The sequence below is a fragment of the Grus americana genome, chromosome 10 (assembly GCF_028858705.1).
Source record: "Grus americana isolate bGruAme1 chromosome 10, bGruAme1.mat, whole genome shotgun sequence".
NCBI lineage: Eukaryota > Metazoa > Chordata > Aves > Gruiformes > Gruidae > Grus > Grus americana.
Genome location: NC_072861.1, coordinates 7,168,497 through 7,193,833, shown reverse-complemented (window position 1 = coordinate 7,193,833; position 25,337 = coordinate 7,168,497). Strand labels below are relative to the sequence as shown.

The window sequence follows — 25,337 nt, the reverse complement described above, 5'->3', positions numbered from 1 at the left end:
CTACAGAAAATCATTTCTTCAGGCTGGGAAGCTAAGAGAATTAAGGCTGCTATTGCTAAACGGAGGGTGTACACCACTATAGAACTGTAGATGTTTAAGCAGTAACGCCTTATGGCTAAGCACAGAAACAGTCCATTCACAGACAGACATCACTATAGTTACCTTTGCGCGTTTAAAAGTTTTCACTGCTCCGTTTTGTACACATGGTGCACTCTTGCCAATATACAAAGGGTTGTGAAAGAGCAGGCGATCCCTGCTTGTAAACTGAAGAGACCAGTCCCAAACACAAGGAAATCTGAGGCCTTTCTCATCACCCAGCTGAATGTTTTTGCTTATGGCAAATTCCTGCAAGAAGTTAACATTCAGAAAATAGGCTTACTCACAAATTTTAATTACAAATCAGTGCATAACTATTGGGCAAAGAACAGCAGGGATATGGTTTAGAGGTGGCTACAGATCAAAGCAACGGAGCAGCAAGAGAGTCTGCTGCTGGAGAAAACAGCTGTACCCTGGGTTTCTTTGGTGCAATGCAGAGGCAGGACTAAGCAAACATGACTCTTCAATGATATTGAATTATTTGTTTGTTTACTCTTAAACCCCTCAAACTGGGTTTTTTTTTTGAGAATACACTAATGGTCCCTCAATGGTCCACTTCTTCGTAAGGTCGCTCTCTGCAACTGTGAAGGGAAAATATTTAACAAAATAAGTAAGCTTTACTTTTATCAGTGTCCTGGTTCTGGCTAGTTAATTTTCACAAGGAGCCCGGACAGGTGAGCCAGGCTGGCCAGGGAGCTATTCCATACCATGTGATGTCATGCTGACCACAAAAGGGGGCTAGTTGGGGAGGGGTGGGGTTCAGTGTGGCTCTAGGACAGGCTGAGCTTCAGGTCAGTTAGTTGTCGGATCGGTAAATTCCTTTCTGTTATCACCCATTGTGAGTATCTGTTATCAGTACTGTTGTTGATTGTTCCCCTCTCCCTCCCCGTCCCAGTAACCTGTCCTTACCCCAAACCACGAGGCTTTGCCTTTGTTTTCCCATTCTCCTCCCCATCCCACCCGGGGAGGGGTGAGCGAGTGGTGTGGTGCTCAGCTGCCGGCTGGGGCTGAACCCCATCAGTGAGCCATCAAATGTTTGCTACACACAGTTCCAATAAGCTCCAGTTTTCAAAAACAAATTTAAGTGCTCAGTTTTCTAAATACCTTCATTGTGCATTACTATTTGAACTTTACACAGTCTTTTCCATTTTTTTCAACTATTTAAACAATTACGTCAAGAGGTTTCAAAGTTTGCCTGAAGTGTGAAATTCAGTTTATTGCCTGTCATTCTACTTTACCAGTTCCAGATAGAAATGTGTTTCGTAGAGGAGTACAAATAACAACAACGTAGAGTAACAATGCTTTTATAGAAAAAAATAAGAAATTCAATAGACTTTCTTCTTGACTAGTTATTTCCTGTCTATGCAAAGATCACCTGAGAGGACATTCTGATCATGGTCATCTGAGGAGCTGAATATTTTGCCCCGAACAGAGTGTGACATTTTGAAAAATACAAAGGAATGCCATTTAGTTGAGATGATGTTATTTCCAGAAAGGCATGCAGAGGACTCTTATTTGAAAAGTAGGTGTAACACTTCATACTCACAGTGCTTTCCTTTACTCGCTGATGAGGACAATTGAAAAGGAAAGTGCCAAACAAGGAGATACGTGCACTGTCGTACAATATGGTCAAGTACATCTCAGAAAACTCGAAGGCTGCTGGGTATTGTTCTAGCAGCTGCCAAACACAGTCAAGAAACATCAAGAACAAAGGAGACTGGGAAAAGAAACAGAATTATTAGATTTAACTAAGCCTTAAGCTTTTCCCAAGTTGTACCAATTTCTTTGCAGTTAGTGCTCCATTAAGGCATTTAGCTGTACCTGTGGTACATTCCTCAACAGGGTAAACTATTTGGAGTATTGTATTTTTTATGATTTTATGCAACTGCAGTACTCTGTATTCCACTTTCACAAGCAACTACCTCAACTGGCTTTCTCAGCGTTACCTTTCTGCAGCTTTCCCTTCTCTGTAAGAAGCCAGTCAATTCTTTCCTGGGCTTTCTTCATACTCATGTAGCTCCAGAAATGTTTTCTGCCATCTTGTATGTCCCTCAATTTCCAAATGAGTGCTTCTCTGACCCTTCCTTACTACTTGGCCTTATTTTCACCATGTATGTATTTCCTTCTTGTTTGAAATGACTGGAGGGCTTATGATTCAGCCAGTTTACTTCTCACCATACTTTCCAGCTCTTTCTACAGTGGCCCATGAACGGCAAAAGTATAAACTGTTATTTACGTAAAGCTCTAGAAATATTTTCCTCTTCCCAGTTTCACTCTTCTGTATATCCTTTCCTAGGGTCAAAATACCTGCTTTCTCATTATTTCCCCCTTGGTATTTCAGATTCTTTACCCCTTCATGCATTTTATCTGCTTAGTGCTCTCTGTCCTCAGTTTATCTCTTGGCTCCACTCTTGGAGATACTACTTCTCTATTACTCTTGGGCATTGTCCCTGAAAAAGGCTGCTAACCTAGGATCCTCTAGTTTTCCAATTGCGATTACAAGTCTCTCCTTTGCAATGAAGAGGCCAAATAAGATTAGCTGGAAATTCTGAAAATCAAGCACTGTGCTGCCCTCTATTAAGGTGTTTGGCAGCTGTCTGTTCGTTCATAAAGCCGCAGTGCTTCTCTATCAGCTCAACACTTGGAAAAGCACTGCATGTTGATATGACTTTGCATTAAAAAAACAGTGATGAAAACAGATACCCTTGGTAAAACAAACAAGCCTCTCCAAACCCACTCCTAACCCCTTTTATTTCAGTTTAAAATGAGGGCTGTGCTAGCATTTGTAACAGTGGGACCTTTTCATGTGTGACACTGAGGCAACATAAAAACCCAGCAACATGTGATGGCACCTGGTGTTTCACTGATTCTACAGAGGATAAAGAAAATATGTCTCTATCCTGGACAAAGACTCATTTTCTCTGATATTAGTTTCATGGGATTTAAAAGTATTAAAAATAAATAAATTTACTTTTAGATTTCTGTGTGAAGAAACATTCAGGCTGATATGAACCAGATACTGTTATCACGTACAAAACCAATTTGGTTTTACCTCTTTGTCAGATCTCTTCAAGTGGTTACACCTATCTAAAAACTGGTATCCTGCCATGACCCATTCCTTCTGTATTAAGCTTTGAAATCCAACAATTGTTCGGAAATAGGGATCCAGCATGACTTGAATGAGAGAAGCAGCAAGACAGCTCAGGTCCCGTCCCTCTTCCTCTGTGAATAACACAGAATGTATGACATATGTAAGGTATATACGCACATATACAGAATTAGATCTCAAAGAGCAAAAAGTGGCAACTAGGTCTAGTGGTTTGAAATTCTTTTAAAACATGCTTTTTGCTGCTGTAATTGTTCTCATACTTTCAAAAAATGAGAAGAAAAAAACACTTTTTTTTTTTTTTTTTTTAAACTGAGACTTATAATGTAGAAGAGGTTCCTGCAGTATCCAGCACAAGAATGCGTTCATCAAGAACAAAATACCCACCCAAAGGCCTGGTATTTAAGCCAAGATGTGCTGAGAAGGAGGGAGTTCACGTTGTTGGATTTTTCAACATATTTTCCACCCTGAAGCAGTTTTGGAAAGCCATTATATGGGGACAGTGGATATACCAGCTGAACAGGTCTTGTAAAAATTACAGAAATTACAAAATTTCTGATCTCCATATGAGCAAGTTCTTCAGTTTGGTTTTTTTTTTTCTGGAATATCTGTTTGCACTTACACAACAGTAGCCACTGTCAGTGAAATACTTTTGTATTCAGGACCTCTGAATAAAACTGATATTGCTTATACAAGTGTTAGCCCAATGAACACAGGACAAAAGTTCACCCTGAAGTTTTGATTCTATCATATCATTATCAGAATAAAACCCACAAAGACTCAAAGTGAAATATCTCTTTGATGCTACGCACTAAAGTTCAGATACATAAGAAAATTACTTTCCTTGCTAGTTCCTCAAATGCCTAAAATATTTAGAAGCAATGGGGTTTATGTATAAAGATTACAGTTGATTTTATCTAAATGTGTTTATCTACATTATCACACTAATGCTAAGAATTACAGCCGGCTATATGGTTGTATTACCTTGCAGAACTACAGAAACATGCTTACACTCCATCATATATACAAGCTCAGCAGAATGCTTAAGAAACGATCTAGACAGGAAAAGAAAGTGACACAACAGTTAATATAACAGGTTCACACTCTAGAAGAAAAAAAAATTTGGGCTATCTGTATTTACCTAACTCATATATTAAAAGAGAATCTTTCAACTGATGCACTGCTTAGATACACTGGTGAAAGTTTTTCAGATCTCATTAACCATCATTTTATTCATGGTACAAACCTAATATACTCTAACCAGTGAGTATTTTCCAGTGAGGACAGCCACTTCTCTTCAGTTTCTTCAAAAGGCTCTGCAACAAGGAAAGTAATTACATTGCAGAACAACTTCAAATAGCTGTTCCTGTTAGCCAGATCTATTAGAACTTGTATTTCAAGAAAATAACCCCCATGAAAGAAGGCCAGTCCAGCGTACCATTAACACACAGCTGTTTGAGTTTGATATGTGCAGCCTGGATTTCCTGGATGTTGGGGAGACACTTGTCCAGATCAGACTTGTAAACGTCACTTCTCAAGGGATGGCTTCGAGTTATTGCATTACAAATCCTAAGTAAGGAAAAGAATCAGCTGTTTGATTATTGGAGAGGAGAGAAACGGTCTGTCAAGAAACATGCCAGTCTTTAACTGCAAACAACTAAAACCACATAAAACATGCACCTTATTGAAAAAAAAGTTTTCTAGTTTATATTCAGGAGATATATTGCTCCTGCCACAAAGCTGTTGGCTCAAATATTTTTGGTATCTGCTAGTTACAAAACAAAGGAATGGAAATGCTGGATCATTAAAACAACATGTTTGGGAAATGAAAAGCTGAGGCTGACCTACCATTAAATAGATCTATTCAATTTGTAATTTTCCACAATTTTTAGTAAGACTTATCTATGCTAAGTAAACAGAACACAGATAAAGTTTATAAAGTCAGGAAATCTGACAGCGTTTCAAATAAAACTCAGAGCTCCAGCCTAAGACACACAATGCAAGACTTTGTACTACTATAAAAAGTCACCCTACAAATTAAACTAAAGAACAAAAAATACCAAGCTGGTAAACTACTTATGCAAGACTCTAAATGCCTTCATCTTTCATCAAGGACAGTGAATGACAAATACTCCACAGAAATACCGTGTGCATTGTGGCACTAAATGAACAGAACTGTATTTTCCAATGCCACAAATAAATAATTTGTACTGTGTCTTGCTGAAGCAAGTAAGAAAATCTCCACCGACACAAGTTGTATTACAGTGACATCAGTAGAAAAGATTAAGTTTGATCCTTTTATCCATAAATTCTGTGAACTAGTCGCCTAAAAAATAACCATCCCTTAACATTTGAAAAATTACACAGTATTTGAAACTGAAGGGGACCTTGAATAGCAATTGTGCCAGAACTATCTTCCAAGAACATGCTCAAAAGCTGTTGCGCTACAACGCTGCAAAGTGAGTATCCTCTCAATTACCAATCGCTGCTGTATGTTACACATAGTAACCACTTGTGTTATCCTACACGTCCGATTAAAGAATAACATAACTAATCATTTACCTTTGATCAATTCTTCTTTGTTGCAATACATCTTTAATGTTGGCCATTCTCACAAGGGCACTCCCGTTAGGGTGGTTCCAGGACCATAACTAATATGGCAAAAACCACAAAAGGAATAAAAAATAACGCACGTTAGTGTTATTCCCCAGAAATTTTTTTCTTAATGCCGCACACAAAGCAATGTTAACTGGCATACATATCTTTAAGATTAATATTGTACAATGATGAAGAACAGTAACAGAATAAAGACTACACTTACTGGCATTCGTCTCCCAATGAAAGAGTAGGAGTACAGCTTAAGGTCTTGATCTGCTAAGGAAGATGGAACCACAAAATATTCTGGAAGGCTTGGGAAAAAATGTGATACAAAAGGTTACTTTTCCCTACGTATTTTACCAGCTTTTCTCTTGTTGCAATGCTGTCTTACCAACTCTGTTAAACTATAATGCACCAGCCCCTAATACCGCAGTGCTAACTGGTTGTCCTGTATGTCTGCATGATCTTATGTATCCTCAGTACAGCTCAGATGTGTTTGTTTAGAAACATGCATGTTTCAGAGGGAGTACAAAAGCATGAAAGCAACAGATGGCAAAATATGATGTTTCCTTTCACGACAACACTTGCAGGATCTTTCAGCTGAGGGTGTCTCCAGAGAGTGGCACGTTTAAGAGGTGAAGAGCGCAGTTAGGTAAGATGGAGGCTTTGGTGGAGGAGACAGGAAAAGACAGTATAATTGCCTTGTTTTCTTCTACTTGCGTGATAAGAGAAACTTACCAAGTAGATATCATATAACCTTCATTGACTGAACAAACTCTCCACTCTGATGCACCTGTCCTTTTGATTTCTCTATCCCAATCAGAGTAAGTTTCAAACAGAGGTGTCTGCTGACCACTGGCACTGCCGATGCCACCACCACCACCTCCTGGGTCTATTCCATTCACCTTCTTTGCTAGGAAAAGAAAATTCATCAATTCACATTTTAAAAAAAGAGAATAAAAAATCAAACTCTTCACCTTCCTAATTACAAGGATGAGCCACTAGCATCAGGACTAACATTACCTATTTTTGTATCACAACAGATCAGTGATTTAATGACATCTTGGTGATACATGAAGATCTAAATGTATTTTTTCCTGCAATTTCAACACAGAACCAACACAAAATTGGGATGTTATGCTGCTTGATAGAAAGCAAGACATACTAACACTCAGGAACAGATATTATCTTCAGTCACAGGATTTCTGTCTTCAACATGTACCCTTGATATGCTACCCTGTAATTAGGTATCTTATGAAGAAAGCAAAATAAAAATTGTATCATTTCAACAGCTTTAAATGACTGCTGTATTAACAGCAAATAAAATAAATTGAAGGCCAGGTTAAAATATCTATATATCTTTATATATATATTTATATCCACACAAAAAGATGGCCTACCATTTTATGGCTAGGGACCAAGAAGATGATATGGTCTGTTACTAATACAGAAGGCTCTCCTTTGCAGGTCATTCTTTAGGTGCCAAGGAGGCAGTCAGCTGTGTCAAAGGAGACTACATTTTGTTTCTTGAGACTTGGAAGTAAATGTTTAGATGAAAGTGAAATAAACTGAGACTGAGAAACTGTATTACCTCCCCCATGAAAGTTCCTAGCTTTAGCAAGAGTCTGTGTAGATGTAAGTGCCTGCGCAAACGAAGCAGAGTACGGCGTTACGGCTCTACTGTCATCTCAGTGGTTGTGTAGTTTTTACGTTCTGTATCTTATCAACTTCATTCTTGCACTAGTACTTGGACTACTTATGTTTTTCAGAAGAAAACTGGACTAACATCAGAATGAAGTAGTTGTTCAAAGATAGTATACAGAGAAATAAAGTAACTACCGAAACTGTTATAATTTTACTGTTCAGTGGCAGGATATATAATTGTCAAATATAGCCTGGGAAAAAATGATGTGCATATACACCAGAGCAATGCAGGCTCTTTGTGTTCCTCAAGAAGCACAAAGACAGTATTTCAACTTTTACTTTACTGGGACTAGCAGAGATAGACAGTCATAAAACACAGCACTGGAATTGTAAGAGTGAAGCCGGAGATCTATGCTACAAACACCAGGGTTCACAACAACAAAAAAAACCCAACCAAACCAAAAGTATTTCAAACTCTTTTCTCCAGCAAGTGCAGCACAGCAGAACAACTCTCTTTTCCCATTCTGGTCTGCTGCTCCAGAGGAACAACATTTTTTACCCACCTTATGTAATTGTTCCACTGGGTATTTTTCCATACAGCAAATGGTATTTTAAGGACAGACTAAAGGCAACTTTGTGACAGACTAACACTTTGTTCACACTCCCCTTTAACATTTTATTGTAATTTTATCTGCGAATTGGCTTCCTCCCTAGTACTTTATAATGCTAAAGGACCTTAATAAATGCCCAAGTTTTAACAGGTAAGAAATGATATGTGTAATTATGTGTGCAACATATCACATGCACACTCGTGCATGCACAGGACAGTCATGTAGGCACTTGCATGAAAAACGTGCATTTTTGTGCAAATTTGAAGGCCTGAGCTCATAATTCCACAACACTCAAATTTTGTAACAGGCGGATCAGTGGTTTCTAATGCCAGCTGCTGAGTAAATGTTTCAGTACCACAGAACTACATCAATGTAGTTCATCATCACTTTCTCTATTTGGAGGCTTGTTACGCCAGAACTGATGGTTTTCAGCTGTGTATTGGCTGGGGAACACTAAGCAGTGACCGCACAGCATTACACTAGAAATCAAGTTCCGAAGGCATCTTTTTCAGGCTTACCTAACTGACAAGGTTCAGTTGGAGATTGGCCTTGAGCAGAGAGGGTGTGCTCCAACTCAGCAGGGGTGGTGGAGGTTTTGAGTGGTAAGAACTGCCTAGTAAGCCTCTAGGAAAGAAGGTATGGAGTCCCAAGTTGCACAAATCCTCCTGCAATACCACCAGAAGAGAAACTTATTCCCAAAAGAAGGGCAGGTGAACAAGCCTGCCTGATGGGAGATTAGCTAGGTACCTAGAGTACCAATATAGACATACAATAGGAGGATTGAAGTGTGAATTGAGAAGTATGACTATTCATGCTGACATAAGTGCTGACACAGGCAGTTTTGTTTTGTTTCAGACAGGAGAGACATTTCTTTCGATTTTGATCATTAATGTCTATCACAATGAATGACTTATAACCAAAAGTAAGAGGTTGGGTGCAGGACAAGCCAATTTTATTACCCCTGGAGAAAGCCTCAAATGCTTTTTGCCACTGCTTCTGCACAGAAGTCTTACTAAAATTACATATTATGAAATAGGAAAAAAAAAAAAAATCAAAATACTTTCATACTTACCTGGATTATGATATATTTCGCCAACATACTCAAATGCAAAGAGAAGCTGAAGATCCGTTGGCTGAGAATAATGAGCTATCGCAAGGCACACCTAGGAAAGAAAGATTACTGTTATTTATAGACATAAAATATATTGCCCTTAATTATGACAGCGTGAAATATGCAGAGCAGAAGTTAAAAATCACTATTCTGTTTTCCTTCCATATATTGAGGAGTGAATTATATAGTTAAACATATTCATGTTTTCCAAGAGACCATTACTGTAATCATAGTAGGTGAGTTCATGACCATCTATCAAGAGTGATTAACTGATAAGGGTGGATTAAGTTTTTGCAGGAAAGGTCAGACTGCAAGAGGCATCCCTAAACATGATTCTCTGTATCAACCAAGATACAGAGACAAACAAGAACTTGGAGCTACTGTGCTGTGCCTGCCCACGTGCGTATGGAAGTAAAGAGCAGAACAGAAAAAGAAAAGAGGACAACACACAGGCAGTGAGCACAGTACAGCAAAATTGCATTTGTAATTCGTCTTTTGATTTTTTTTTAATTAAATAAAAAGTACTTATCAATGTAGCATAAGAACACGAGAATGGCCGTATGGAGTCAGTTGAAAAGGTCTAACCTAGCACTCTGTTCCTGACAGTGGCCAGCAATTGATGTTTAAAGAGTGTAAAAAACCCAGAAAAGGGATACAATGAAACGTTACCAGGATATTTTTCCATAGTTCACAGTCAGGCACTTCCTGAACTAAAATCTGGTATCAGTATTGCACAGCATTTGACAGATATTTCTTCTACAAAGTTGTCAGTTGGACCAAGAGGTTTTTGAAGTGTGACTTCCCTTTACAAAAGCCCTGTTGGTTCTTCCATGAAGTATCATATTTAACCAAAAGTTTGTATGTAATTACATTTTCATTATCTTTTCCACTAATTCACCCCATGTAGGCATCAGACTTACCCAGCACTCAACCTTCAAAAATTTCTGCTCTTGGAAGGGAAAACAAAAGGTTGCTCTTTGAAGACTTCCAGGACCTATGTCTATCCTGCATCTTATTAAGTTGTATTCCGAAATTACGGAGGGCATTGATGAATATAAATGAAAAGCAAATTGTTTGGTAATACAGAACAGCTTTTCCCCCAAGTCACTTGGAAATAAGTAATAAGATGTTTTCTTCATGTTAGTCACTTGTAGTTTGTTTGTCAGCTGAATGGCAGGACAAAGATCCTCGAACAATCTCCAATTTCAATAAAAAGTGAGGGTTTAGGGTAGGTCCTTTTGCCAAGTGTGGGGGATCTACAGTTAATTAAACATGCCAGTAATCACCCTTTTCCCAGTCCCCAGCTGATCTTGAGAACAGAAACATCAGCCAAACTTTATGAGCATAGCAAGATGTCAGCTTCATGAAATTTCAGCCTAGCCCTTACAGGTTCTGTCCCCGACGACTGGATTTCATTCACAAAAGAAACCCACTCGTAACTTCTAGACGCCTGCAGGTTTACAGCAAGCTCCAACACTGTCTCTGACAATCTGATGCATTAGTCAGGTTTAACCAGGCTGAGTCACAAGCCCTGCCCTGGGAAAGGAAATTGAGCAGAGACTTTAAAATAAGAGAGAGAGGCATCCTCATCACAGCAGAGATTAACTTGGGGTAAAAGGAAGAATCTTGCCTAAGTCTTCACGTTCTTTGCAACAGTCTCAGAACCAGCATCACATAAGGAACTGGTTTTCTACCCATATAAATTGTTCATTTTGGTAAAACCCTAAGATTATTACAATTAAGAGTGCAGCATGGTTTAAGCATTACATACTAGACTTCAAATACAGTCAAGCTTTGCTAGCCTTTGTCTCTTTAAATGGTGATATTCACTAAGAAATACAAAAGATTTGACAAAACCCCTAATACCTAGTAGAATCAAATTCAGGAAGAAAAAAAACCTTTCAAGGAGAGATTGGCACTGTTATTCTCAAAATTTCAGGACTTGGAGTCTTTAGCTTTGCCTTCTTCCCTCAGTACGTGCTTCTCCGTTTTACTAAAATGTACCTGCCCTATCTCTAAAGAAAATATTTAATGAAAAGGAGGTTATAAAATACAAAACTCTATTCTACATGCTCATACACAGACATTCCATGCAACAGTTTTTAATTAGGGACAAAGCCATAGTATAAGTTCATATTATTACCACGTAAAATTTTTCCTTTCCATTTTCTTCCTTCATTTCAACTCTCCATGCCTTTTTATGTTTGGCAACATGTTGACTCAATTTATTCACTGTTTAGCAGGTTTGGATATTATTTTTGAAAAACATTCCGTGCATCCAAGAAATTATTTTCTGTTAGTGAAGGAAAGTTTTCTTATTATCATAGACATGAAAGAAAGATTTGCACGACACACAACTGAAGGAATACTACTACTGGCAGCATTGTGCCACAGGAAAAAAAACTTGAGAGCTCACTTATGCTAAGTTCCACATGAAGAAAGGTATTGTATTTTTACTAGCTTGTATGCAACATATATGGCCATATTTTTATTTACTTTGGCTTTTGATAGGAACATTCCTCACTATTTATAAAACCAGCAATGACTGCACACCAACATGAGTTGAAAATGTTTTTTCACAAACACTCCCCAACAAAAAAATTCCTATCAAGTCTTAGAAGAACAGTTGCTTTAATGTTTCTCACCACACTTCCAGTTCTACAATGAAACCGCAAAAGGAAATAGAGGACAGGACGTTCCAGAGGTGGGGCAGAACCCCCAAAAACCCAAACAGTAAAAGTGTCCCTGGGAAACAGTCTAGCATGACTTTTTAAATGAACGCTTATGAGGTCATTTACAGGATTTGGTAAAACTTTTAATAACTACCATGAAGTAACTGGAAGCCATGCACATTTTATTAAATCTTGTGATTTCAGTGTACAAATCAAAGCTGAAGCAACCAGCTATTCCATAACACTTGGCCTCTAACAGACTGCTTTTGCCTATCATTCACAATGAAAGAAAATGGAAATCTGTGTACATAGATATTTGACTTCCATTTTCCTATGTAACTTTTCACTGCAGTAAGTGATATTAGCAGAACTACTCCTCATCTTCATTTATGGGAGCGAAGATAAAAGCTTTTTACTATGCTGATCTACTCTCAAGGCTTGAGGATGAACTGCAAGACATTAAAAAAAAATTCCATCGTGCTGCCAAATAACAATACAGTAAAACCTGTTTTTAAAAGCAGCAGCTGAAGTCTCTGTCATTTACTTGCCACATTTAAGGAAAAAAAAAGAGTATGTGTGCTGTGTTAAGAGGGGTATAATCGTGGGGGCTGGAGATGGTAAGCATTCAGATCCGATTCCCAAAAAAATATGAAACCATGGCTATGCTTTTGAATCCAGCAGCTGAAAAATGATCCCACATGTTCCACAGTATAGACATAACTCACAATATGATGTACTGCGTGGCTGAAACAGTCCACCTGTAGATTACAATACAGGTTCAGGACCTCTATTTCTGCTATTAAAAAAAAATTAATATATTTATCCCACTACAGTCTTCATTTTTACAGTTTAGACAAATTCCACTCATATATACGCTAAACAACTATTAAAGACACGCTCCTTTTCAGTTTATTCCTCACTAAATCCATATAGTAGTTTTATTGTCTGAAATTTCAAAAGACAAGCACATTCCACAGATCTCAGCAGATTATCACCATAAGTAGAAAGCTCTTAAATTGGAAGACAAACATGTTTTACAGGAAACGTTCTCATATCAAACTCAAAAATGTTTGGTATTCTTGCCAGTTTACAATTGTATAAAGCTGAAGATATTTAGGCTCAGTCAAACAACAAGAGAATAGGCTGCTTGTTCAAAAGTTCATTTATTAAAAGCAGTAAACACAATGGCTGTAATTATTTCATAGCACACAGGCCATTTCCCTACGTCAGTGTCCCCTGTTCAACCCCTATCTGAGAAAAATAAATGATACTTTCAGGGCAAGCCCTCCTCTTCTTCAACAGCAATTTTACCAAGGAGTTGAGCTTTAAAATATTGCTAACATTCCTGGAAAAGATAGTTTTGAACAGTCATATTTAAGATGTGCGAAGTGGCATAGCCCTGCATTTCACCTCCTTCCCTAAGCCAGGCTACCTGTCTTACAAACTCACTGGAAGGATACTCTTTTCCCCTGCTACTGCAATTCCTATTCCAAGCAGACACCCATATTAGAAAGTCACACAACTAGGACCAGATGAGTCCCGCAGACAGAACTTGTTCATCTGCCTAGGCAGGAAGTCTTCTTGGGAAAATAAGCTATCAGGTAACAAGACTTTCAGCCCTAACCATCGTGCACATTCTCCTACTGCTAAGGCATGAATTGTCCAATTGAGAACTGCTTTTCTTTCCTTCTGTAAGAATTCCAATACCAGCTATAATACTGAATTTGGTTTGACTACAGGTAATCTACATGAGAGGAAACAGTACAAGGATTTCAGAAGCTGAAGTAACTTTTTACACATTAGAATTCTTGTTTGTACAAGAATGTGTTTGAATTCTAAATACAGGTTTCCTAAGCCTGAAGAGAAATATTAAAATACATTGCTATTTTTTAAAATACCTTTAGATAAGTTTACGTCTGAAAAAATTTTCTTCACCCTCTCCAATCCCACTCCAAAGACCATAAAGATAATATTTTCTCATGCATTCTCAGTGTCTTGAGATATTACCAATTTTGTGATCTGTATAAACCATTAGAACAAGGTAATACAGAAGTTTGGGGGTGGGTAGGGAGGTGGAATACATCAGAAAGGGTCAGGATCATTTGTCCAAAACTGTCAAGAGTTTGATACTATTCTTCATAACAATTAGGAAAAAATTGTTCTACTCCATCCCAAGTGTTATGACGTTTATGACATGCATTTGATTGCACAGGAAACAAGATTGGAGATAAATAATTTTCCTTCTGTTATGATTAAGCATGTGTTTCTGAAACTGCTCTCACACATTTAAAAAAGCTTCCTGAAGGAAAAGAACAGAGGGAGTTCCAGAAGAGAAAGGGACAGAGAAAATGGAGATATATTTAGGAAACAGGAGATTATAGGGTGTGTGCCATTCTGGGGCACTGCCAAGATTCATATGCATGGTGAAGCAACACGCTATCTATCATCTAACAGTCATAACATCTAAAGCCTCACCTTTTAATACATTTTAATTTCTCAGTCTAACATCAAGTATTGCAGTGGCTAGAAAATAGCAGTTTTCAGTTTGAGTGTTGTGATTTTTAGAACAACATTCCTTTTCCTTTAAGAAATGTGAAATGCCTCTTCTTTCACACTGCCTAACTTAAGACTTCCCCAACTTGCTTACCCTTGCTTCCCCATCCTCCACTTCCTCCCACACCCATCTGGCTTTCCTTCCTTTGGAGACAAAACAGAATTGAATTGCTAAATAGTGAGGAGTGCGAGTTTCCATTCCCTCTTATTCCTTACCTCTTGTCTCCCAAATATCTATTAATAATAATGAGGAAGAAAATATTTACTTGACTGATTAATGTTGAAAGAGTATTGTATTAGCATGTATTGGCTGCAAGTAATGTTGACAGTAATGTTGTGACAGGACAAGGGGTAATGGGTTTCAGCTGAAGGAGGGTCGATTTAGATTAGATGTTAGAAAGAAATTCTTTACTGTGAGAGTGGTGAGGCCCTGGCACAGGTTGCCCAGAGAGGCTGTGGATGCCCCATCCCTGGAAGCGTTTAAGACCAGGTTGGATGAGGCTTTGGGCAACGTGGTCTAGTGGAGGGTGTCCCTGCCCACAGCAGGGGGGTTGGAACTAGATGATCTTTGAGGTCCCTTCCAATCCTAATCATTCTAGGATTCTATTTCTCTAATAGAATTGATTTTTAAGCTTCTTCATAATAATTTACCCCATAATAAACTAATTCACCTCAAAATTCCATGTGTTCTTCCAATTTGTTTCTGCTTAAAAGGTAGAGAAAAACTCCTCTGAAAGTTCTACCAGTATCACCCACACATCGCATCTGTATGTAATCAAGTCAGACTGTCCACATCTGAAGCCTGGCTGCTTTCAAACTTGGATCCTTCTTTTCACACTTACTACCAAAAAGGGACTCAGAATACCCACTGTTCTAGTAAGGCAGCTTAATTAGAAAAGGGTTTTCTCCATTATCCCTGTGTTCAGCAAATACAGGCACTTCCTCAGGAACAGATTACCTTCTCTTTGCCAACACCAGTTTATGTAACTGAATGCTGTTGACTATTTCCATTACATTTGAGGAAGTATGCATGAAACTAATTACTTAACTGTATAAAGTTACTATCTCTTCTCCTTGTAACTATTCCATATATTAAGCTCACTTTTAAATGGTAATTATCAAGTGTATTGTTTTTATTTCTTTAACTATTGCTCTAAGCAGAACATTTGCTAGCATCTGGCAACAAGTTAAGAGACATTTATACTCCCATCGTTGGAAGTGTGTATTTTAGTAGGTAGGTATTTCATTTTGACCTCCTAGTGCTTTATTCATAGAATGATAGTTCTCTGTTATCATGATGATTTTTAGTTAGAAATCTCCCTGCTCTGATTTGTATAGCTGACTGTATGTCAAGTTTGCTGAAGGGAGCTATTTGTGATTTATAAAGCACTAACATGCATATCTCTTGCTTTGCAGAACAGAGATTGTAATGCTAACTGTAACATCACTTTCCCTTCTGCTTATTTTAAAAATAAGTGGGAAAAAACCTTATTCGAAAAAATTTCAGTCATAAATACTTCAGACATGATTTTAATTATAGCCTGCACAACTCACTGATTCCAACAGAAATTCTGAGTTCTGCAGTTTCCCAACACTAAGCACCCTAGAAAACCTTCATAAAACACATTAAGCACAATTTATTCAGTTTGGGTTGGTTTGGGGGTTTTTTGGGTTTTTTTTTTTTTTTTTTTTTTTACTCAGGAGGTCTTCATATCTAGCTCCAAATGAGCATAAGTAGATTTGTGAGAAAAAAAAAAACAACATAGCTGACAATTATTTTGATTCTTCTCAAAGAGACGACTGGAGATTAGATGGCCAGGTCAAAAGGAAAGAGAAGCTGGAGAGGGTTCAGTGGTGGGCTTCCAAAGTGACTATGGTCCTGAAATACAGCTTCTGAAGAAACTGGGCTTGTTTACCTGTGCAATAATGAGACTGCAGGAAACCACTGCCAGGAAGGTAGTTACAGACTCAGTCTTGCCAGATGACATAACGGGCAGCAACCAGAAACTCATCTTGGGACATTCAAGCTGGACATCAGGAAAAACATGCAGCACTGAACAGGTTACCTACAGAGGGAGAAGGCTCTCCATCTGTGGTGGTTTTCAAGATACAACTGGACAAATCCACAGCTAACCTGATCTAATCCTGGAAACTCTGAAGTGAACAGTGGACTAGGTGATCTCCACAGGCCTCTCCCATCCAGCACCTCTGACTCCATGGTCAGTTCTCTACAACATTCTTTTGGTCCGAGGACAATGCTAGCATACTTGGCCAAAGAGAAGAGCAGGAATTCCTTCTCATCAGAACTCAGTTATGCTTTAAGTCTTGGTCCTCCCTGCACACACAATTATTTCCAAGTAGACAGCTACCAACATTTTCATGCACAAATAGCTGGATGTAAATGTATATTAAAGAGGCCCTCCAGAACTCTAAAGAGTCCTGACCACCTTCCTTCATTTTTAAACATCAGGACAACTTTTCTAATATCTATTACTATTGAAGGGCATAGAATAGATAGAATCTTTCAAGAGTGTGGTGCTAGCATGTCATTTAAATGCCAGAAAGAACAAAATAACTCCATTCAATATGCTGTGTAAGATCATTCTAGCTGTGTTCACCAGCATCCCAAAATAATTTAAGCAAAATCCTGAGAGAAGAGGCCCGACCTAAGGACCTCATGGTTTTAGACATCTACATTTTAACGCTAACAGAATAATGGTATTATAGAAACATTAGATTAGATTAACAGAACCTTATCTCCCTTCAGTGAAAGTGTGCTTCTGTCATATATCCACTCGAAGTTGCAGTAACCTACTTGATGCATCAAAACTGCAATAGTAGCCACACAGCTGATACTACCATTTGTACAAGTTTTCTTCCACCCCTCCAGTGAGAGCATTCTGATATTTGCACATGGCAACTGTAACACTTTTGGTCACCACCAGTACTACATTTATAACCACACAGATCAGATCCTGCGAGGTCTCTAGAACTAGCTGTTCTTCCTATCAAAAGAAATCACATTAGACCGTGTAATTAGAAACGTATAAAGAAAGCGCCTTCATAAAAAGGTTTCACTTTTTGCTCTTGCATAAGTAAATGCAGCACAAAAAGTGTTAATGAGATGCTGAGTTTATGCTCTCTTCCTCCCTCCTCCAGGCTAATCACTCTTCTTAGCTGTGACACCCAATTAGAAACAGTTGCTATAACGATATTGCAGTAGACAGGCTGCTCCGCAGACATTTCAGAGAAGCTGTGAAAGGGGAATTGACTGCTGAAAGACTGCCAAACATGAAAGGTTACAAAGAGCAAAGGCAGCAGGCAGGGAGGAACCTAGAAAAGTAGCAAGGAAAGAAGTCTGCTTCAGTACTGGGCTTCTGCCCATGGATCTCTGTGAGAGGGTAAAAGGTCGGAAGTGATGAACCGGTTCATCGGTTACTTGGCTGATAACTGCAAACAGACTTCTGTCTGGGCAGATGGTTCTTAGGACTTACAGGGTTAAGCTCAAACTTTATCCTACTGAGAAGGGGAATTCTTAAGCTCTGTGAGCAAATTGGGTCATACCTTACGAAACGATTGCTGTGCCACGCCTGGCCATGAGGTGGTGCCGTGAAAGTCAGAGGAGCTGTAACTCAAATAACCTACGGCACCGATACAGAACAAGGAAGCTGGTGAGCTAATATTATGCAGACTAACCATCTCTGATAACAGAAACTTATGTGGGCCTTATCAGGTTAAATAACATTGTATGATTTTGTTGAGACTTATGACAACTGTTAAAATTGGGGAAGGAATGAAGTTTCTAGGAATGTACAGACACAAGTAATTCCTCTTGTCAGGAGGTATGCAAGTCCTCTCTAAGAAAATATTGAGAAAGAGCACGTAATTTTATGTAGATTAGACAAACTGGTCATTCCAAGAGCTCATTGGAGAACTTGCCGTGTGAGGCAAATAAGAAGTGTATATATAAGACGGTAAACTATGCCTATGAGTAAATTTAAGCTTATTACTTTCATAAAATGTAACAAAGTTTCAAACATTTTCCGTAAAAATTTAAACATTCATTGTACAGCTGCAATGCAGTATCCCGATTCCAGTCTTTAAATGATTTGTTTAATAAATTAGTAATTTTTAAGAGTACAACATACTCTTAATCTACATAAGATATGATAAGAAATGCAGATTTATCTTCTATGAAAAGAAACAGTCAATACATTGTTACATTTTTTCCTAATAATTTTGACTCTAAAAATCTAGATATTCTCCTGTAACAGAATGTGATTAGTTTGCAATTCTTCCCCCCTACTGCTCTACCAAAACATAAACCAAAATGTTATTAGCACAGCTGCTGCTACATGTAATGACTACAAGGCAAGATTTCGTAAGATGTAGTACCTTTTTTGCACTTTCAGGACCCGCTTCATCAAAACGAAATCTGACAATACGGAAGTCTTTGCAATAAATTATTAATTCAGTTGGATTAAATTTAAGTTTTTGGTTGGGACCAAGGACCTTCTGCTTCCTCTTGGTGTCATTCACTGTAAAGAAGAAACAAAGTTATTGGACTGTGTCTTGTAAGTATACACCACAAGACTGGCTCAAACAGATACAGTAATGCTGCTAACAGCAGTTTTTCATTTAATAGTATATTTCAACTGTTCAATTGAGGTAGAAAATCTGTAGGTCCTCCTGTTGATCCGTCTCCTTTCAAACAAGTGGCTGAATTACTGTTTCCTCTATGCCTAGATTATTTTTGTCCATCAGCAACTTCGCAGACAAGGAATTAACATGTAGTATTCCCAAGAGCAGTTTTTGCTCCCAGACAGTTAATTGTGTATGCTGCCATGCCCTTCTGATGCACAGTAATTGATATATATGCTGATTTTTTTTTAAATTGGATGTATAAAAAAAGTGCTGGAGTTAATACTAAGATTAACTCCTTATTTCTTACATAAAACTCAAGAATGTAAGTATAGTAAGTTGCCAGCTGGTCTAGACCTGCACAGACAGTCTCTCTTGGCCTATATATCTCCTTTTCAAACAGAGAAAGTTAAGTTGTAAAAAATAAGCATCGCAGAAGCCACAGAGATTTTATTTGTGGTAGCTGGGAAAACTGGGGCACGCAGCTGTTGAGTGGTTAACTGACATAGCTGCCTGGTTGCAGGTATTCTCCTGGGTTAAACTTAAGTACTTCCAGGGACCTCAAGTGTTTTAGGACACCTCCAGCTATTTACCTTCAGTGTAACAACCATTGAGCAACATCTTCTGCAGTGTGGGTGAACACCTCCCCTTAATTCCTGTTAGTAAAAGCTTATGCTTCACTAAATTTCAAGTAAACTTGCATAACAGAAGAACAAAGAATAATCTCCTCAAGTGTGTGGCAGGAAATACTGCCCTCTCCCTCTAAAGAGCTTCAAACCTCAATGGAAAAGCTGAACAGAAAAGGTTCCTCGAGATCTTCTAATGAAACTGCAAGCATTCATGCTATTTGACAGCTTGGGCAAACACGCACAAAAGAGTGATCTAGAATCTGTCAGCCCTCAAGTTCAAAAAAAAAACACCAACCCCAAAAAAACCCCACACCACAAAAAAACCCACCCTATTTGTAGTCCTCTCCCATTTAGGGACAACAAATCTCATGTGAGAGAGAACTTAACAGAATAATTATTCAAGGCTGGCTAGCTTTTCCCTCCTATTTAGCAGAATTTATTATATGAGCATTTGTATGAGATGTTAAATAAGATGATTGCAACATCCTGTTTATAAACATCTCTCCATACAACACTGTCATTAACAGACTTGCAATACCGCTACTATTTTGTCACTTCTATTTTTGAAAAGAGGAAACAAATGTGGGCTAGTGCAAGACCATGTAACAGGTCAATAGCACCTCTTCATTTAAAAAAAAAAAAGCACACAGCATTTCTTCATAATGTTCTTCCTCAGATATAGATTCATCTTTTCACAGTGATTACAGCCAGCTTCCAGAGTGGAAACAGATTATTGGATAACTTTGAGTACTGAAAACTTATAAGTAATGATTAAATTACCTACAGTCAGAAAACCAAGTATTTAACTAGACTGTAATCAATATTTGAAAAATTGTTGTATAAAATTCAATTACAAGATGAAAAACATTCTTAAACAGGTTAGCCTGAAGTATCCACCAAATGAAAACCTGGTTCTTCAAAATAAGTATTTTATAATTTATTTCTTCTGATTAAGTGTCTATTATCTTTTTTAAATTTTTGAGGACCACTAGCTTCTAACTTGCTAAGAATTAGACAAGATTGAAAACTCAAGCATTTATGTTGTTGGATATCCCAGCTATGTGTAAATTGTACAAGTGATGTGCTTTTTGCAATACAGTGTATTTAAATGGAAGAGATTCAGATGCTTGAATATAAAAAAAGTTGCTAACAAAATTTTGTACTGCTGTAACAGGTGTCTATCCTAGAACACCTGTTGATTCAGTACTATAGTTAAATTTAAAACCAATATAAAGAGCCAACTAAATACATCTCCTGCATGGCACCTCAAGTTTTATTCAGCTTTTAAGGCTTTTATTCTAAACCAAATTCTTCAAATCAAGGAAGATTAATGACTTAAACCTTAAGCATCAATAATTCTGCACAACCTAACAAGCAGTTAATAGTTTTGAACTGACTAAGTTTAAAGCCTGTCACCATCCTTAACTATTTTTGACATACCTGTGACAATCTGCTCAATGCATGTTAATGGGACGTCATGTTCACCAAGGAGGAGGTTTTTATAATGGAATTTCTGAAACACATGAACTCATAGCCATTAATTGCAGTTCTGCAGTTTGCAGCCAGATACACAGCACAACTTTGAAGAAATTATGATGAAAATCAGGCATGCCCAGACTTCTCTGACATGTACCACCCTTGCCTATTCACAGGCAATTAGAGGTTGTGGAAACAGCTGTCTTGTGCTAGTGAATGCACACCAAACAGTTTCGAAACCCCAGTGGAGTATGCAAAATAACCCCACTACTTGCACTGAATTTACTAGCCTCGAAAATTGCTGCTAGAAATTCAATACAATCTCAAGTGTAAAATATATATTATGATATAAAAAAATCTCCAACTATTACTGTAACCATAGAAAGAAATAATATTAATTCACCTTTCAGAAACAAGTTTTAACAGCTACATGTCAAAAATAAGTTTTTTGAAGTAGCTTTGGTCAAACTTGCTAACCGTTACTGAATAAGCACCTCTCTACTTTCAGAGCTTTACACATGCCTAGTTAGAGGAGTGTTTCTTTTAAAAGCCCAAAATGAAAGTGAAAACTCTACTGAAAATAACATATAGCTCACAGCTTGGATTTCCAAACAGTACTGTATGCTGTGCTGTTCAAAAACTGATTGAGGCTTTGAATATCACATGTTCTGCTTTGACAAAAGCTTGGTTTCTCTCCTTTTCTTGCTGCATCTACAATGAAAACTCATTTCTTGGTTAATTTGTCCGCCATCAATAATGCCAATAAAACTTGGACGCATTAAAGGCTTTGCTGATCTGATGCTTGTCTAGTCAAAGGAACATTTGCAATTATCTTCTTCAAGGAGGAACATGTTTTTATACAATTCCTGCTTTGCCTTTTGTAAAACCACTTCCCAGTGAAGCCTCCATAAACAGAGGTAAATAGAGCTGGCTGTACTTCCATACCAAATGTGCTCTGTTCTGATATCCTCAGTGAAGGGATGGAATAGCAACTCATTCAGAACAGGACAGTGGAACCTTGTCATTTAGCCTGCTTTGTTTTAGAAGGCACCACATTTATATAAGATATGAGACAGATTCACTGTACTCTAACAAAATCCATTTTACCTATCATATTTGTTGTCATGATGTAGCGATGTGAGTAATAACAAACCTGCAGTGGCATTGGGTCATCCGTAATAAAGGAAATCTTGAAGTTAGTGCAAACCAATTTGCCCCACAGGTCATATTGACTTGTATCTGTTGCGATGCATTTTCTTACAAAGTTTACTTCATTTACCACAATTTCACCTAAAACAGGAAAAGGGGATGGGAAAGAGAAGCCTATATAAGTCTTGTGGGTACAACAATTCTAAGTCTGTAGTACCAAGAAACCCTTAACTCTTTACACCTGTTTCAAGTCATATTTCTTGGTAAACCCAGTTAGTTTTTTAACTAACACCACTCCAAGGAAAAAAAAAAGAAAACTACCATTCCAAAATAGACAATATTGTGCAGTGGTTAAAAGAGGAAAAAAAACACACAAAAAACCCATCAACACAAACCCAACACCCCCCCCCAACAAGGAAAAAAAAAAAAAAACACAAAAAACCCCACCACCAAACAAAAAACCACCACACACCACTTTCCTTATACCCAGAGATCAAAATCTGCAATTCTTCACTATTAAAAGTTCGTTGGTTTGGACAACACTGTCTTTTAAACAAAGGCATACATTCATGTACTTCAGCTAGTATTTATTTTAAAAACTGAAGTTAGCTGGCTATTGTTAAGTACTTTAGAGAGTTTTATGAACTTCATCAATTCAGAGTAATCAGTACACACCTAGTTTTGCATTTATAAACAGATTTTCAGGTGATCTCATAAAAGAAAAAAACAAAACACAAACACATTAAACACTCCTCACCATTTCAAAGTTTGTACCATGACCATCTAATGAAGGAGACCACCCATTTTTGTAAAACAGAAAATCCAAATGAAGAAAAAAAATTTATGCTAATTCACCTGGGACAAGCTATGGGGAAAAAAGCATACAGGCAAATGGGACTGAGGGCCACTTAAAAAGAAAAAGTAAATTGCTACTTAGCTTCTGAAATCTAAATAGTAATTTCATTCTTTCTTCAGCAAGTGAACTCGGTCATTTATTTTACTCCTGTATAGGGCTTCCACTTCTGTCATCAGCTCAACCATCTCCTGCTGCTGCTGCCTACCATAAATAGTGTGGGAGTGGACGCGTGTTCAAGAAAAGTGTAATTTTATACTAGCTGTAGGTTTTTGTTTGACTACAATGGCAGTAATCAGTTCTCTGCGTGCCCGATGAGTACCGATATAGCTTTCAATGTCTCCCATCTATCTCCTGATCTAGAGCAGGTTATTTTCCTTAGGTAATTATCACTGCACCCAAGTAACCATACATTCAAAGAACTGTCTTTAGCATTCCAAACGCTTGAGCGGAAACGCACCTTTTGCTAGTCTTGAGACCCAGTCTCTGCATGTGCTCCTCATTCTAAGCTATTCAGCTAAGCTGACCTACTAGCTCTCTTGCCCCTAATGTGATTAGGCATCAGCCTGGAAATCACTAAGAGCAGCGGCAAACAGAGTCTCTGCTTTTAATTCAGTTGTGATAAACAGCTACAAAAAATTCTTGGATTAATTCTGTAGCCTTGAGCTGGCAGAATTATGTTGAGTATTCTGGGACCATTTGAAGATGTAAGGGGACAAGTTTCACAGACCTGTGGTTCTCATATACATGCACAATCTATGCCAGAAGTAGCAAGAGTTGTGAAAATGCTCTCTAGATAGATGAACTGGAACTTTAAAATCTTCTCAAACATTACTAAACTGTGGTTAAGTAAGCTTTTGACTTTGAAAAACAAATCTGATTCTGACAGCTTCAGTGCAAATAGTTAAAGTTCAGCCAAGCCCATAGCAATTGAAAACGTCTTATTATGGGGTACATGAGAATGACAAGCCCTACTTCTGTTAAATTACTGTAATGAAAAAGTTTCAATATTTTTAGCGGAGTCTGGCCTAAAACTTCTTAATGCCCAGCATCTTTTCTGATAAGTTGTTTACCTAAACAACTGTAAAAGCCCAAACTGTATATTAAAACAATTCCTTGTCACAGTTGGTGTCAATCTTCAACTATTCAATGTCAAGTTCTCAGTCACATTCTGCCTGTGAAGCTTCCCCTCTCCACAGTCAGTTATTCTAAACCTAAATAGTTTTTATTCTTCCCTCTCTCAGTACCTCCAGTGTATCACTGCATTTCTAATAAAAAGATATGGAGAGCCAAATACACCATGAAGTGCAACTTCCACAGTTGGGGGTTTTTTTTCCCATATGAAATTCTCTCATCTGTTATCAAGTTGTATCACACAGAAGATACTCTTGCTAAAAGCACAAGTTACTATTACCAAACTATTTCAGTACTTCATGTCTTTGATGCTACAAAAGAGTAGAGAAATAAGAGATCCATGCAAACTTCTTCAATTTGAATCTACTACTGTTTAAAACATGCCTGCTACATCATTCTCTTCACCAAAGCCAGTCCTTTTTACTTCCTTCCTCCACTACTCGTAACTGTGTGGCTAAACTACAACACGTTAATACTCATCCTATTTAGTCCAACTGCATTTATTCTCATTTCATTCAACACAAATACATTCTAGATTTTTATGAATAGCTTCTCCTTTGCATTCAAGTTTACAGCCCTAACACAGAACTGTCATTTACATTTACAATGAACCATAAGAAAGTTTGCAATTTTTTTTTTAAATGCAGGTTTGGAATTTTATATTGACCCAGCTTTTACCCCTCCTTTGGATGTCTATAATGAGCAATACAAAAAGGTGAAAAACTTCCAAACTGAACTCAAATTTAGAAAAGTAGATAAACAACGTAAAGTACTACGTGTTAGTCTTGCACAATGAACCCTTCTTGTATTTGTAGTTGAGTAGGTGATTTTTCTATACAAGTGTCAACAACAGAGCTATTCAGAGATATTACACTGCACATTTTTACAATGTAGCTGCTGCTTTTTTCCAGTAAACAGTCACAAGCTGTTCCAGACACGGAACAGCAGTCAACACTTCCATGTGACTCGAACGGTCAAAGAATGATCTCAGGAGACAAGAGCAGTTTGTTTAAACTCTGACAGGAAACCAGGAGAAAAACTACAGGTTGCCACCCTGTCTAATC

The 25,337-nt window shown here is 37.8% G+C and overlaps 1 protein-coding gene across 7 annotated transcripts in view; it reads right to left on the bottom strand.

Annotated features, from left to right (window-relative positions):
- The window catches only part of MTMR10 (myotubularin related protein 10), a 41,364-nt gene that overhangs the window by 4,136 nt on the left and 11,891 nt on the right, over positions 1–25,337 (bottom strand). For 3 of the 7 annotated variants that reach the window (XM_054837411.1, XM_054837415.1, XM_054837412.1), the window contains 14 exons: positions 22,291–22,427; positions 21,102–21,174; positions 18,787–18,929; positions 16,308–16,457; positions 9,128–9,218; positions 6,539–6,713; positions 6,024–6,111; positions 5,765–5,853; positions 4,641–4,771; positions 4,449–4,518; positions 4,187–4,257; positions 3,149–3,318; positions 1,643–1,813; positions 163–345 (listed from right to left, as the gene is read on the bottom strand). In XM_054837411.1, the coding sequence (XP_054693386.1) occupies positions 163–345; positions 1,643–1,813; positions 3,149–3,318; positions 4,187–4,257; positions 4,449–4,518; positions 4,641–4,771; positions 5,765–5,853; positions 6,024–6,111; positions 6,539–6,713; positions 9,128–9,218; positions 16,308–16,457; positions 18,787–18,929; positions 21,102–21,174; positions 22,291–22,427 (1,742 nt within the window). Of the gene's footprint in view, positions 1–162; positions 346–1,642; positions 1,814–3,148; positions 3,319–4,186; positions 4,258–4,448; positions 4,519–4,640; positions 4,772–5,764; positions 5,854–6,023; positions 6,112–6,538; positions 6,714–9,127; positions 9,221–11,309; positions 11,460–16,307; positions 16,458–18,786; positions 18,930–21,101; positions 21,175–22,290; positions 22,428–25,337 lie in introns of those variants that run through there. The other 4 variants (XM_054837414.1, XM_054837413.1, XM_054837417.1 and 1 more) reach the window with 4 other exon arrangements.